Below are 14,145 nucleotides of genomic sequence, written 5' to 3' on the forward strand. Positions count from 1 at the left end.
CAGTGAACACATTGCCGAAAATTACACATATACATTTGAACATATTGTCAAGCCATCATCATAGTAACACTCGGGGTGTTGTTGAAAAGACCCGAGCTTACTAAAAATATCACATTGGACTGCAGTCCCTTTTTCCTGTACTTAGCCATATCTGATCACATTGTGCCGTTGAGATGGTGTTCTCACACGGTCACCTTACATACATGTGCCGGGAAGGTGGCCACCTTCCACGGTCACCTTCTCTGCCCAATATGTCAGAGGTATCCTTGTGCCGGGAAGGTGGCCACCTTCCTCGGTCACCTGCTCTGCCCAACATGTCAGAGGTAGCTTGTGTACACTAGTCCGAGCGGGGACACCACCCTCACTGGGACCCGAATTCGACTTATATCATCATTTTCACTTGGCCTTAGCCAAACAGATAGGCATCATACACAAAACATTTATGGCAGGACAACATCTTAAAAAAAATGATGAACATGTGTTCGTGTTTTCATAAAATACGATTTGTATTTTAGTATAAGAAAGCTCACCTCGACTGCTTAAAACCCCTTAACTTGAATTTTCCTGACTCCACCCTTAACTCACGGAGATAGCCTTTTGAAAACAAATAACGTACTAATAAGACTCGAGAAATTCACATACTTATAGGAATGCATGCTCCTACTTTATTTCTTTTATCATTTGTTCACCGTCAGAAGAATTTTAGAAACTTGCATATTAATTAAATTGAGAAATTTAAGTAATAGCACTTCTTTATTAACCTTAATTATTTATGTGACTTGAGAACATCGTCTCCCTCTTTCTTTCCATTTCCTTAGTGGCCGCCCGAGGCGTCGCGGGGCGATGCCGGTCGGCCGCTTACGCCCATAATTCCTCCGGTAGCTCCTCGTATTTTTCATCACAATATCGAACAAAAATCTCAAAATTTATTTAAGCCCATAATTGAATTATCGCAACTATTTCCCCTTTGTTAAGAAAAATTATATATTTTCCGGGCTTGGGATAAATTATTCATACTTCAAAATTATTTCGAAATTAATTAAATAACTCCTAAAAATTTATTCAATCCCATGATTAACTTATCGTAATAATTTCCCACCGAGAATTTATATTTATTTCGGCCTTGGAAAAAATATTCTAAAACTAAATAAACAAGTCCCCACAATTAATTCAATTATCAACCCAATGATTTATTTACAAAACCCAAATTCTCCACCTTATCACTCAAATTAATATTTTAAAGCCCCAAAACAATTTTTAACTCATCCTTATCTCTCCATTTTATTTTGTAATGCCCAACTAAAAAAGAATGGCCCAAACTAAATAAATCCTCTAATTTTAATTTATTAACCCAATTTCTTAAAACAAAACAAAAGCCCAATCTTAAAAAAAACAAAAGGCCCAAGTTAAAAGTCAAAGAAAAAGGAGTAAAAATACTCCCCTTCTCTCTCTCGGCACTTCCGCCTCCCTCACTCTCCTTAACAAAATTTTCCCCCAAATTTTCCATAGATCCTCATTTGGAGAAATCCCAAATCCGTCGGCCTCCATCGTCCTACGCCGGCGACCTTTACGCTGTTTCGCCACCACCACCGTCTTATCTTCCGCGGAAAACGCTGATGCAGCGAGAGGAGAAGGAAGTCGTCGCTCAGCCGCCACCGCTGCTGCTGATTCGTCGATTCGCCGCAGCCACCGCGGCTGTCTTCCCCGGCGGAAATCGCAGCTGTTCGCTGCTCGTTGGCGGAATCAAGGACACCGCCGCCGTTCCACACCAGAAACTGCCGCCGCTGTTCGTGAGCAGCCACGGGAACTCTTCACCGGCTTCGGACAGCCCCGACGTCAATCAGAACAGCACCGAAACCAACCCGAACAGCCCCGCTGCTGTCGCAGTAGCCCCGAAACACGGTCGCAGCCCCCGACTTCAGACGGGACAGCCCCGATTCACCTCCGAACAGCCCCGAAACCAACCCGAAAGATAAGTTTAAAACAAGGTTATATTCTTTCGTGTTTTCGATTAGCCACGGCAGTGTTCGATTGATGATTGAGTTATGTGTGGGAATGATGTACGACGAACATGATATGAATAACACCGATCAAAAGGAAAAAGATTTTTACCTTCGTTTGATTGCACGATTGTGCGAAATTCTCCTTCCTCGACTCCTCTGTTCGACGTGGAATTGGAGTGGCAGAGGAAATAGTATGTGGGGTGTGTGAAGGGATTATGTGGGGTTTGTGAAGGGATGATTAGGATATATGATGGTGATGTTTATGGTGAAAGAAAGCGCATGTACCGATTTATATAAGATGGCAAATGATGTAACTTGCAAGTATTATTGCAAAGAATAATTACCATGTGTCAGAGGATGAAGAATTTTTCCACACTTCATTAATGCAACCTTCATTATGTCTATTACTCATCAAGGCAACATTTAATGCTGCCATGACTATGGTCCTTCTCGGATAAGCTAAACAAATTTTAATAATAATTTTTTTTTTATTATTATTAATTATTTGAGTATTTGCTTACTTATACATTGAATTTGGTGTAGGTATACTTGGTTCAAGTTCGTGGTCCTCCGTGTCGAAGTACCCGCTTTCTTATAACATATGATGTAAAAATTAAATTTTGTTGGACTTTTGTTTGATGTAACTAACATTAAAATTTTGATTATGGGACTTTATTTATTTATTTAAAATTTATTATATTCATATAGGTGTAATATATTTACGTGTTATTTTCATTTACCTAACGTCAAAACAAACAACAACGACGATCCATCGCAATTCGGATTTAAACGCTTAAAATTCACTTATATAAATAATCAAGCTAATAATATTATTTCTAATAATATCGGCTTAGCGGGTCGTTACAACTCCGCCAGCCATCTCTTCACATCTGCATCTCACAATGTCACATACATATATACACACTTACACATGTGGTTTTGTGAGTTTAAAATTAGGAGACAAACAAACCTCGCAATCGAACGCCATTTCTAGAGAGGCGATGGACTCGAATGAGATGAGGGTGTTCGATACGGCCCTTTCGACTCAGAAAATAGACGATGTGAAGCCTCCTCACTTCAGTGCCACCTTGTTGTTGTATCTCCATTAATCCTTCTCTCGAAAGCTCTGCCAACAAACACAACAAAACTGTCTCCTTTTTAGGCTTCTGAATAAACTATACACTCTTACTATTTCACTTTTTTGGGAAATGGAACAAAAACAAGAAGGAATTCTAAAACATAAACAAAACAAAATAAACACAAGAGTCGGATTAAAATAATCAGTAAAAAACATGCATGCATCAAATATTGCAGGCCTACAACGACATGTACATACTTATATATTATTATAAATAATGCAAAACAATGGAAATTCTTGCAAGAATCGAAACGATCATGGGATGAAGAGATCATTACAATATAATTGTGATCTCTTGATTCACTTTCTGCAAGGAAAAACACACTGGCATTGCTAGATTTTGGTTTTGTTATATATAATATGGGGCTTGGATTATATCTATAACTATAAGAATATATAAATTTGGTGAACTTGGTCTACTCATCTCATTTCGGAGTGTATTGTTATTTATATTCAGCAGCTTTTGACCAACTTTTTTTTTTAATTATAAACTCCCCTTGATATTAATATATGCATGCATTATTTTATGTTTAATGACTTCCCTATTATCCAATCGTAGGGTATATTATTAAGATGGAAATAGATCTGGGTTCTTTTTTATTTAAATTGCGTCTTACTATGGAAAATTGCATTTATTTATTACAATATGATTTAGTTTGAGAAGATCTGCGTCATCATTAAGTAATTAATGAGAATTCGGAGGTACATTGTATTATACATATTGTAAATTGCATAAAACCGTGGAAATTATACTATTAATGGGAGAATAATTAAAAAAATGTAGTGCAATATGGATTTTTTTTAGTGATTTTTGTGTATTTAGTGATTGGAATATGGTGATTAATTTCCTAAATATGTATAATAGTCAATGGTGCCGAACTGCAGTAGAGTCGATTGTGAAGCAACCGTCTCTAATTTCTTAACCATCATATATATTATTTGTCATCTGCAAAGTCAAAATTGGATATTACATTTTATTATAATATTGATAAAAAGTAGTCACAATTATAATATGTAAAAAAATTAAATTCAACGCACAAATACACGAATGCACGGACATGAATATATGTCCATTCATATAATTGTTCAAAAGAAATTATTATATAATAAAGGTGAAATATTAATAATTCGTATAATATTTTATACATTGACAATAATAGAACAAAGGAACTATACAATTTTTACATACAACATTACAACTCAAGTAATCTCCTTCCCCTTATATAAATAACAAGAGACACGTACGTTCACGCACATCTACAAGACTACATAATTAGATATAAGTAGGAAACTTGAAAAATCAGTCTGAAGTGGATGTTTTCATAAAAATGTGACAATTTCAGCTTATATGAAAATTTAAAAACAAATTGATTTGCAGATATTAAAATTAGCTAGGGAGTGAGCGAGATGGGTTTTGCATGCAATTATGATTAATTGGCAATCGGTTAACCTTAACCATAAATTTTTGTTTCTTGTAAAGTTAGTGCTAGTCGATCATTTTCAAACAGTTATTACAATTGATATGATCGTGACGGGGCAGCAGCTTCAGGCCAAGAAAAAAAGATGATTCAACTTTAAATTATGAAATTCTTTGTTAGATTGAATAGCCGCTTAGGATGACGAAATGCAACCGTGTTTGGATATAAGTAATTCTCCTATTTCATGATACTTTTATATGGTGATATTATTTCTTTTATGGCAATAAATTCATAAATATTTGAATAATTACAAAGTTAAACATATTTAATTTAAATTTGATCCATCAAAATTACCATACCATTCAAATAAACACGTAGAGATACGCGTTTTCACATCTATCTTCGTAACCTAAAATTGCTTGAGAGATGAAAGGTTCCTGTTTAGTATATTTACTACTCCCTATAAAACACACCTAGTGGAGTGGAGACGGGTTTGGAAGGCGCCGCAAGGTTAGTCCGCGACTACTTCTGCGATAACTCGGTTTGGGGAGATACCTACTTCCGTCGACATTTCCGCATGCGGAAACCGCTATTTCTCCACATCGCAAATACATTGGCAGCCCGGGAAGAGTTCTTCCAAGAAAGGTTCGACGCCATCGGTCGTCCCAGCCACACGAAGCTGCAGAAATATACTGCAGTAATCTGTCAACTTGCGACTGGACAAACGGTGGATGTGTTCGACGAATACCTCCGCATTGGAGAAAGCACTGGGAGAATGTGTTTGATCCAATTCTGCAAAGGCGTCCGGGCAGTCTTCACCGACGAATTTCTCCGGAGGCCAAGCACGACAGATTGTCAGTTTCTGCTCCACCTTCACGAAGAAGTGCACGGATTCCCCGGGATGCTTGGCAGCGTCGATTGCATGCACTGGCAATGGAAGAATTGCCATGTGGCGTGGAGGGGGTAGTATACTAGCGGCCACAAAGGCACCCACCCCACCGTTATACTCGAGGCCGTTGTCGACTATCGGCTATGGATCTGGCATGCGTACTTCGGGGTCCCCGGATCGATCAACGACGTAAACGTGCTCCACCAATCCGACCTCTTCGCCGAAGTTTTGGATGGTAAAGCGCCGGCCATCAACTTCCTCGCTAACAACCGGCGGTATAAAATGGGGTACTATCTTGCCGACGACATCTACCCGAAGAGGCCAACCTTCGTAAAGACGTGCAACAGGCCTGTGAACGCAAAGCAGACTCTTTTTGCGCAGAAGCAGAAGGCTGCTCGCAAGGATGTGGAGAGGTCGTTCGGGGTTCTCCAAGCACACTTCAACATAATCAAAGCCCTGTCTTGTACGTGGTTCATGGAGAGTATGGTCGACATCATGTATACGTGCATAATCTTACACAACATGATTGTCCAAGATGAAAGACCTGAGGCGGGAAATTGGTTCAACCCTGAAGCCCCCGAAAGCTCTACCGCAAGTAGTCCGCCTCGCAGTGGAGTGCATCCGTCTATAAAAGAATGGTTATCTATTCGGGCAAAGACACGTGACTCTACCGCCCACGCCCAACTCCAAGATGATCTAATGGAGCACATTTGGACAAAATTTGGTTGAGGAAATTATTAATTATGTATTTTTAATTTTTTTAGGATTTTACGAATTTTATATTGTAATTTTATTTTATTTTATTTAATGAAGTGTGTTTTTATTAAATGAAGTTGTTGGAAATAAAAATAAAAAATGAAATTGAATGATTAGTAATTTAAGAGACGGATAAAAGATGGAGGGTTGCAGGTTCGTCCCTTAGTTAAGAGATGAAGTAAAAAAGTACAGTGGGGCCCATGAATAGTAATTTAAGAGAGACGGTTAAGGGACGAATATAAGAGACAGCGTTGCAGATGGCCTAAGCCATCTTTAGGTTAGATTGGGCCAAGTGAATAACCGTAGCATTGGCCAAATTTCACCATGGGCAAGATGACCACGAAGGCTCAACCGAGGATCACCGGCCCGTGGGATTTACCTGTTTCCAAGCCTGCATCTCTGCGGTAAGTGGCCTGGGGACTTTCCTGGGTTCTGCCGTTTACACTGGGCCTCAACCCCTCCACTTCATCTAATGCCAAGATGTAAATTAATTACCTTCTATTATATAAAGAATACTACTCTTTTTCCGATGTGGTAAAACTTTCATTATTTTCTTTTCTCAATTCTTCGTTTGTTGTTTTAAAGTATCTAACCAGAAACCTAAATAAATATTCATGCTGAACAGAGAATTTTTGTATTGCCGTGGTGGATGGGTAAAACCATTTGTCAACAATTTGGAAGTCTTCTAGCCTCTAGGTGCAGCTATCATTTTGAACATTTTATTCTATTAAAAGTGAGATTTTCTTTTTTCATTTATACTTCAATTCATGAAATATGAGTTCATTCCATTATCATCACACTAGTTTGGCACTGATTCACATATATTGGCAGAGTTAAAAGTTTATTCAAACTGTAAAATGTAACTTCATTATAAGAGTAGTCTACTTAGGAATTACTAACCTCTACTATAGCAATAGTGGATTAGTGGGGTTTTTTATAGACTTATTTTCTTTTTTCGTTTTGCGTTGTTACTTTTTCTATATACTCCCTCCGTCACATAATAAGAGTCATGTTTTGCCATTTTTGTCCATCCCACAATATGAGTCATATTTTATTTTTACCATAAATAGTAAGTAGGCACCACATTCCACCAATTTATTTCACTCACATTTTATTATAAAACCAATATATATAAGTGAGACTCTTATTCCACTAACTTATTTAACTCACTTTTCTTTATATTTCTTAAAACATGTGTCATAACTAATTAGGACTTCTATTGTGGGACGGAGGGAGTAACCTTTTAATAAGTGGCATGTGAATCGATCTTTATAACATTTATAATGCTAAATTCTTTAATTAATATTCTATCTGTCGACCATTATAAAGCCACATTTGACCAGACATGAGTTTTAAGAAATGTACTCCCTCTAGAGAAGACTCTTCTCTACATTATTCTCTCGCTTACTTTACCATTTCTACACTTTAACTATTTATTATTATTTTTATAAAACGAGCGTAGAAAGTCAACGAGACTCCTAATTTGGGACAAATGGAGTAATAGAAAATGGGTGAGAAAAGGTTGGTGGAAGGTGAGTTCTACTTTTATATATTAGTTTTATAATGAAATGTGAGTGGAATAAAGTTAGTGGAATGTGCGATCCATTACCAAAAATGACAAAAGGCAAATGAGACTTGTACTGGTGGATGGATGAAAATGGCAAAATAAGATACTTAGGGCACTCGCAATGGGGCGCCCGATGGCGTCCATCGTCCTCGGGCGCGGACGATGATGACCACATTGTGGGTGCCCGCCATCGTCCTCGCCATTGTGTGCGCAGACGATGCCCACATTTTACTTTAAAAAATGCGTTTGCCGGGGATCAAATCCGGGTCTATTGCTTGGAAGGCAATAATCCAAACCGTTGGACTACAAACAATAGTTGAGATATCTTGAAAACTAAATTCTTTTATACATTTATTAAGATGATAATGTGATAAAAAAAAATGAAAATTTATGATTAAAAAGTAGAATTCGGTGAAACGAGAATTTGCTTCTTCGAGTTATTAAGATGATTATGTTGTGTGATTGAAATGAAGGTTTTTTATAAATGTATTAGTTTTTAATTCGTATTGTAATTTTTTAATTTTTATAATGTATTAATTTTTATAAATGTATTAATTTTTAATCAATGCAATCTTCACCGGTTTTTAGTTACTCGTTGTATTTTTTAATTAATTTGCATTACATATTTGAAAACAATTAAATTAATTAACAAAACAATAGTAAACATATAGGGCGCGCCATAAGGCGCGCCTTAAGGCGCCACATTGTAGGTGGGGGTAGGAGGATAAAACTGATGACGTGGCGCGCCATAGGGCACCCCATTGCTAATGGCCTTATATACCAAAAATGGAGTAACTTTTACGAGGATGACTAAAAAGTAAGTTTGGAATTAAACATAATCTCCACTCAAATGGGGAACACTATTTAAGAGGTCTACATAACATTCATTCCTGACTAAAATTGATTTAAAATAAATCAGATCCTAAGGTACAATTTATACTTGGAGATGAAATAAAGTACTAAAAAAATATGTGTTGACAATAAAATCAGGAGTTTGCATATTTCCACTAAAATCAGGAGTTTGCAAATTAATTTTATCAAATTCTCTCTCTTTTTTAGTCGCTTTCTAAAGGAACATATCAGCGGATGCGTTATCGTTCCAAAATCCATTTATGAAAATGGTATTTGGCCGTAAATTTGTCAAATTGGTTTGCACTTTAGCTTTAAAATCTACTTAGAAAAACTATTTAATTTGTTCTGGTTTTGCAATCATGTAAATTCTAGTAATGCCATAGCTTAATAATATACTTATGTACATCAATCAAAACAACATGTGAAACGACTTCATATGATACTAAACTAATTAATATTATACCTACTTATTGTTTACATCAACTATCGGCAAACAATTGTTGGGACATTACGTAGCCTTAAACTAAGCTTTATACGATATAACAGCATTAAGTTTAATATAAATTTATAAGTAAGTTTTCAAAGAATAACTAACTAAGCAAAGAACCATTTTCAATACACTATGATTTTATCAGTAAAACTTAAAAAATTAACTAAATACTTAATTAATAAAAAGGAAGCCATTGGATTGTAAGCCCAATTAAATTGGGGCAAGTGAATAACAGTATAATACTCCCTCCGTCCCGGGCTACTCGCTCATTTCCTTTTCGGCTCGGAGATTAAGGAATGAGTGTATAGGAAAGTCAAAAATGACGGCTGTAGGTGAAATTTTTTACTAAAAATGGAAAGAGTGCAAGTAACTTGGGACGCCCTAAAAGGAAATAAGTGCGAGTAGTGCGGGACGGAGGGAGTATTAAATTAGCAAAACAGCAGCCGCGAGGGCTCCACACGCGTCTCAGCCCAAGGACCGCCGCCAATGAGATTTACCGACAATCTCCATATTGCCGTCGTTTGAGGAAAAATCAGCACTAATTAGATAGTGGTGGGTGGGAAATACATTTTGTCAACTCAATCATGACAATTTGGAGGTTTCCTAGGTACACCTTTCACTATGATATTTTATTCTTTTTTCATTTATATAGTTGGGAAAGGTTCCTTTAAATTATGAGAAGTGGACCTTAATTGTACATAGTGGTGTATTGCTTATCGTTACTCTGATCATCATCACCACATTAGTTTAGCTCAGCTAATAGCACGTTTTATACTCTTATCCCACTAGTAATACTTTACGTGAGATGAAAATTGAATGACCAATGTTAAAGGTTCATTGCAATTGTAACTGTGTCAGAACATGTATAGTCAGGTTCACAAATTCCCAACATTCCTTCTCATTATTCAAATTTCTTTTACCCAAATATGACTAAACCTTAAGACTTTACAAATCATGTCATGACTCCCACAACACCTTATTTAGGGTATATTATAATGGATGCCTTAAAAGTTAAAAGTTCACATTTCAAACCGTTCCCAAAAAGAAAGTAGTTAGGATGATCCATTACATCAAATTAGCTAAACTGTCTCCACCTTACTTCAGAGTTCCGACAAATCATGTGATCTCACTTTTCATTTATGTATTTCTCAAAAATTAAAATATTACTAACACACCTGCAGATTTTTAATAGAAAAACTCTACTCACACTCTCATGCATCTTCTTTGAATGCAACAAGAAGCAAACATAAATTAAAATTTACTACTAGTAATTACTAATAATGAATTGAGAAACTAACTGCTCTCATCACCAAGCCAACTATCCTTCCCCTTAGGCCCAGTAGGCCCTTCCTCCCCCAACACCTCATTAGGCAAACTCCTCACAGCCTTATCAAACGCACTCTTTAGCTTCCCAGGCAACACCTTCTCCACATTCCTCACCTCCTCATCAAAGCTATAGCTAATCTTCGGCCCCCACTCCCTCCTATACTCCACCCACCCCGGCTCGCCCTCGCTTATCACCTCATACCTCTCCCCACAATCCATGAACATCTTCCCCTTCCCACTATCATTCCTTATCCCAACGCTCCCGTTCCCCGACAGCACCAGCCCGGCCTTATGGTAGGCCGCGTGCCCGTGCAACGACGCGTACGCCACCGGCCTATTCCCGTCCACGAACTCCAACCCCGAGGCGTCCACCCATTCCCCTTTGCTGTGCTGTGCAAAATACATCCTTTTCAGCTCCCCATCCACGTTGCTGATCCTTAAAGTCACATGCTCCCAATCACCAACGTGTTCACCTATTTTGCCTAAGCCAATGTTCAAGAACTCCACTTTAGCCTTTGCTGCGCCGTTGAAAGGGTAGAACAGCCAGAAGACGACATCAGTGAATGTGCCACCAAACATCGGCTTCACATGAATGTAGGCATTTGCGGTTGATAAATCACCTTTCTTCACTCTCTCCCTCGCTGTATTGTCGGCCGGGAGATCGATCCAGTACAAGCCGTCGTTGCCTCCTCCTTGGGGAAGATTCGAGCCCGTTGCATCGATGGGAACGGGCTTCGACTCCTCCTCTTTCGTGTACAGAAGTGCGCCGTTTTGGAAGAACCATGTGACCGAGGAAGGGAGGTATTGCTCATCAGGGTGGAAATATATGCGTGGGGAGTATGTCTCAATCAGAGCCTTGATCTGATCAGAATTAGGCATTGCTGTGATCTTAATCTGATCAGAATCATCTTCCTTTGCCGCATTGGCAGCAGCAGCAGCAGCATTCTTCAAGCAGACTACTCCAAAATCAGATCCATTTTTTAGAGCTAAAAACGTGTTGGTTGGAACCCCCAAACCCTCACGTCCCCTGTTTTTAGGCCTTGACGTGTAGACACTGAACCCACTCGAGTTCCCCCAAATCCAATCCTCGCGCTCGACGCTATCCGTGAGATCCGCGCGGACGCAGCGGATTTTGTCGAGCGCGGGCTTGGCGGGGGAGCTCGTGACGACGCTCCCGACGGCCTTGTACCCGTCGGGAGGAGTCGGGAGCCAAATGTAGGCAACCCCGTCTTGGTTTATCTTCAAACCCTCACTGCTCCAAACAAGTGTGTAATCAGTCGGCGGCTTCAACGAGGCGCCGCCGCCGCCGACGAGAACAGAGGCGGAGAGGGGCTTGTTGTTGGGCTGGCTGTAGCTGCCGAGCATGAAGAAGCCATCGGGGATTGCATTGGGCTCGAAGAAGGCGGCCCCGAGGTTGTCTAGGCCGCCTTCATTTGCGGCCCAGATTTTGGTAAAGGTGGAGACTTGGCGAATTTGCAAGCCTCCGAGGTCGATGATTCCAGTTGCGAAGCCTTCACCTGAGCCAAAACAGAGGAAGAAACAGAGTAAAATGTGTTGAAGCATGGTGATTGTTGATCATACACACATTTAACACCGAAAATGGTGAAAACCTGCAGGCCACGACGGCAATGCAGATGGGAGCACGAACGGGGTTTCGATTGGAAGAGGCTTCTTCTTTTTTTTCTTGAAAATGCGACTCATCTTGCTACACATATATATTATTCCACTTTTCATGATTTTGTTCTAAACTGGAAAAAAAAAATAATTTTTTTCTAAAAAGAAATAAATTGTGTGGATAATGTTGAAGGACCACGGACGAGACAAATTGGACATCATGAAATGGAATATATGTAAAAAAAAGAGGTACAAAAACCAAGTGCCAAGCAAGATTACTTTTGGGGTTTGTTTGGATTTCGTGCAAGATTTAACTCTTTGTGTATAGTATAGGCATTGTTTTGAACGTTGCTATTGACGTGTGATTGTGATTAAATTGTGGAGAATCGCATCAGAAATGATATATTTGCTGTACTCGTTCAATTAATGATTAATTTATGATTATAATAGTGGTTTGGGAATTAATTTATTATTATGCTTTAATAAAGAACATTGTTTAATACGGCGAAGGTAGTTAAATAGGTACAGATTTCTGGGTTGGTTGGTCAATCAGGAAGAAACATTATTTTGTGATTAATTTTAATTACTGGGGGAGCATATTAGGTAAAAATCAATGACCCATTATGGAATTATTGCATAAATAAATAAAATATAGTCGTGTATATGCCATGCCTTCACATTATGCAACTATGCAAGTCCACTCATTCAAGTTGGTGTATAAAAATTAATTCAAACAAATTCTAAACGTTCATACTTCAATTGAATTCAGACTTTTTGTGACACGGACTGCATTGCGGCTTGTGGTCGTGTGTGCACCAACGATTTTCGATACGTATAGATGGTGTTCGGTTTCAATACATATAAGATTGGATTGTAAGATTATTTTAGTTGGAGGGGGATAAGCTATGACTAATTATCCATCTAAAATTGAGTTGTGAAGTTAAATCTCATGAATCAGACACAATGCATATTTAATCCCGAGATATAATCCCGAGATATAATCTTGCAAACCGAATACCCTCTAAAGACAACTAGTCATAGTAGTCCAAAAACCCTCCTAAATTAATAGTCAACTACTAATCTAAGCCATAAGATTTGAAAATGGAGCATTCAGATTTATTCCAGATTTTATATCATTTTGTGTATATGCTAATATCAATTTTGGGATATTTTATTCATTCCATATGCTCCCATGCATCCGATATTTACATAGAACACAACATTATTTTCAATTTGCGCAATTGAAGATCAACATGCGCAATTGAAGATCAACAACATTTTTCATTCATCAGAATATCATTTTGTTAATAAACATCATTCCACCAAAAAAAAATTACAATATCATTTTTCATTTGAGTGAACTACAAAAATGGTCCCTGGACTATGGGTTTATCTTGCCCATAGTCCCTAGACTTTAAAAATATCGCCAGACATCCCTGGACTAAGGGTTTATCTCAAATTTGGTCTTTTTGCCATTTTTTGATACGAAAATACCTTTTTGAGCATTTGAACAATTTGATCTTTTTACACTTTTAAGATTTTAAATCTGATATTATTCCAGTGATGTACTAAATCTGATATTATTTCAAAATTATCATTCTTTTTTCATTTTGTCATCCTTCACTTTGTTTCTTTATTTCAATATTAGATTTAATTTTAGAGTGAACTACAAAAATGGTCCATGGACTATGGGTTTATCTCGCTCATAGTTCCTGGACTTTAAAAATATCGTCAAACATCCCTGGACTAAGGGTTTATCTCGAAAATGGTCATTTTTCACTGTTTTCGGTCGAAAATACCCTTTTGGGGGGTTTTTGGGTGTTTTGGGCAATTTGGTCTTTTTACACTTTTATCATTTTAAATCTGATATTATTTCAGTTATGTACTAAATCTGATATTATTTCAAAATTATCATTCTTCTTCCCTTTTGTCATCCTTCACTTTGTTTCTTTATTTCAATATTAGATTTAATTTTACAAAATTAAATTTTAATTTTTAAATATCAATAAATTTTTTTAATTATAAAAATTATCAAATAACAAAAATTAATAGACATAATCAATATTTGATAGTGTCTAATATTTAATCAATA

At 37.6% G+C, this 14,145-nt stretch overlaps 1 protein-coding gene and 1 long non-coding RNA gene across 2 annotated transcripts; one reads left to right on the top strand and one right to left on the bottom strand.

Moving 5' to 3' along the window:
- The first annotated feature begins 639 nt into the window (after positions 1–639).
- LOC121774750 lies at positions 640–2,684 on the top strand. The gene is made up of 2 exons (XR_006044989.1): positions 640–1,988; positions 2,547–2,684. It is a non-coding gene; the product is annotated as an uncharacterized LOC121774750 (long non-coding RNA).
- Positions 2,685–10,219: 7,535 nt separating this feature from the next.
- Positions 10,220–12,361, bottom strand: LOC121775446. The gene is made up of 2 exons (XM_042172528.1): positions 12,050–12,361; positions 10,220–11,956 (listed from the first exon to the last, which is right to left on the bottom strand). The coding sequence occupies exons 1-2, from the start codon at positions 12,171–12,173 to the stop codon at positions 10,407–10,409; spliced, it is 1,674 nt and encodes a 557-aa protein (XP_042028462.1). The 5' UTR covers positions 12,174–12,361; the 3' UTR covers positions 10,220–10,406.
- Between the last annotated feature and the right edge of the window lie 1,784 nt (positions 12,362–14,145).

This window comes from Salvia splendens, chromosome 17, assembly GCF_004379255.2.
Source record: "Salvia splendens isolate huo1 chromosome 17, SspV2, whole genome shotgun sequence".
NCBI classification, from domain to species: domain Eukaryota; kingdom Viridiplantae; phylum Streptophyta; class Magnoliopsida; order Lamiales; family Lamiaceae; genus Salvia; species Salvia splendens.

Excerpts from the sequence above, each read along its gene's own strand:
- LOC121775446 (XM_042172528.1), bottom strand. The coding sequence starts at position 12,173 with ATGAAAAGTGGAATAATATATATGTGTAGCAAGATGAGTCGCATTTTC. Across the intron at positions 11,957-12,049 it reads ATTGCCGTCGTGGCCTGCAG|GTGAAGGCTTCGCAACTGGA; the intron begins GTTTTCACCATT and ends GTTTTGGCTCAG.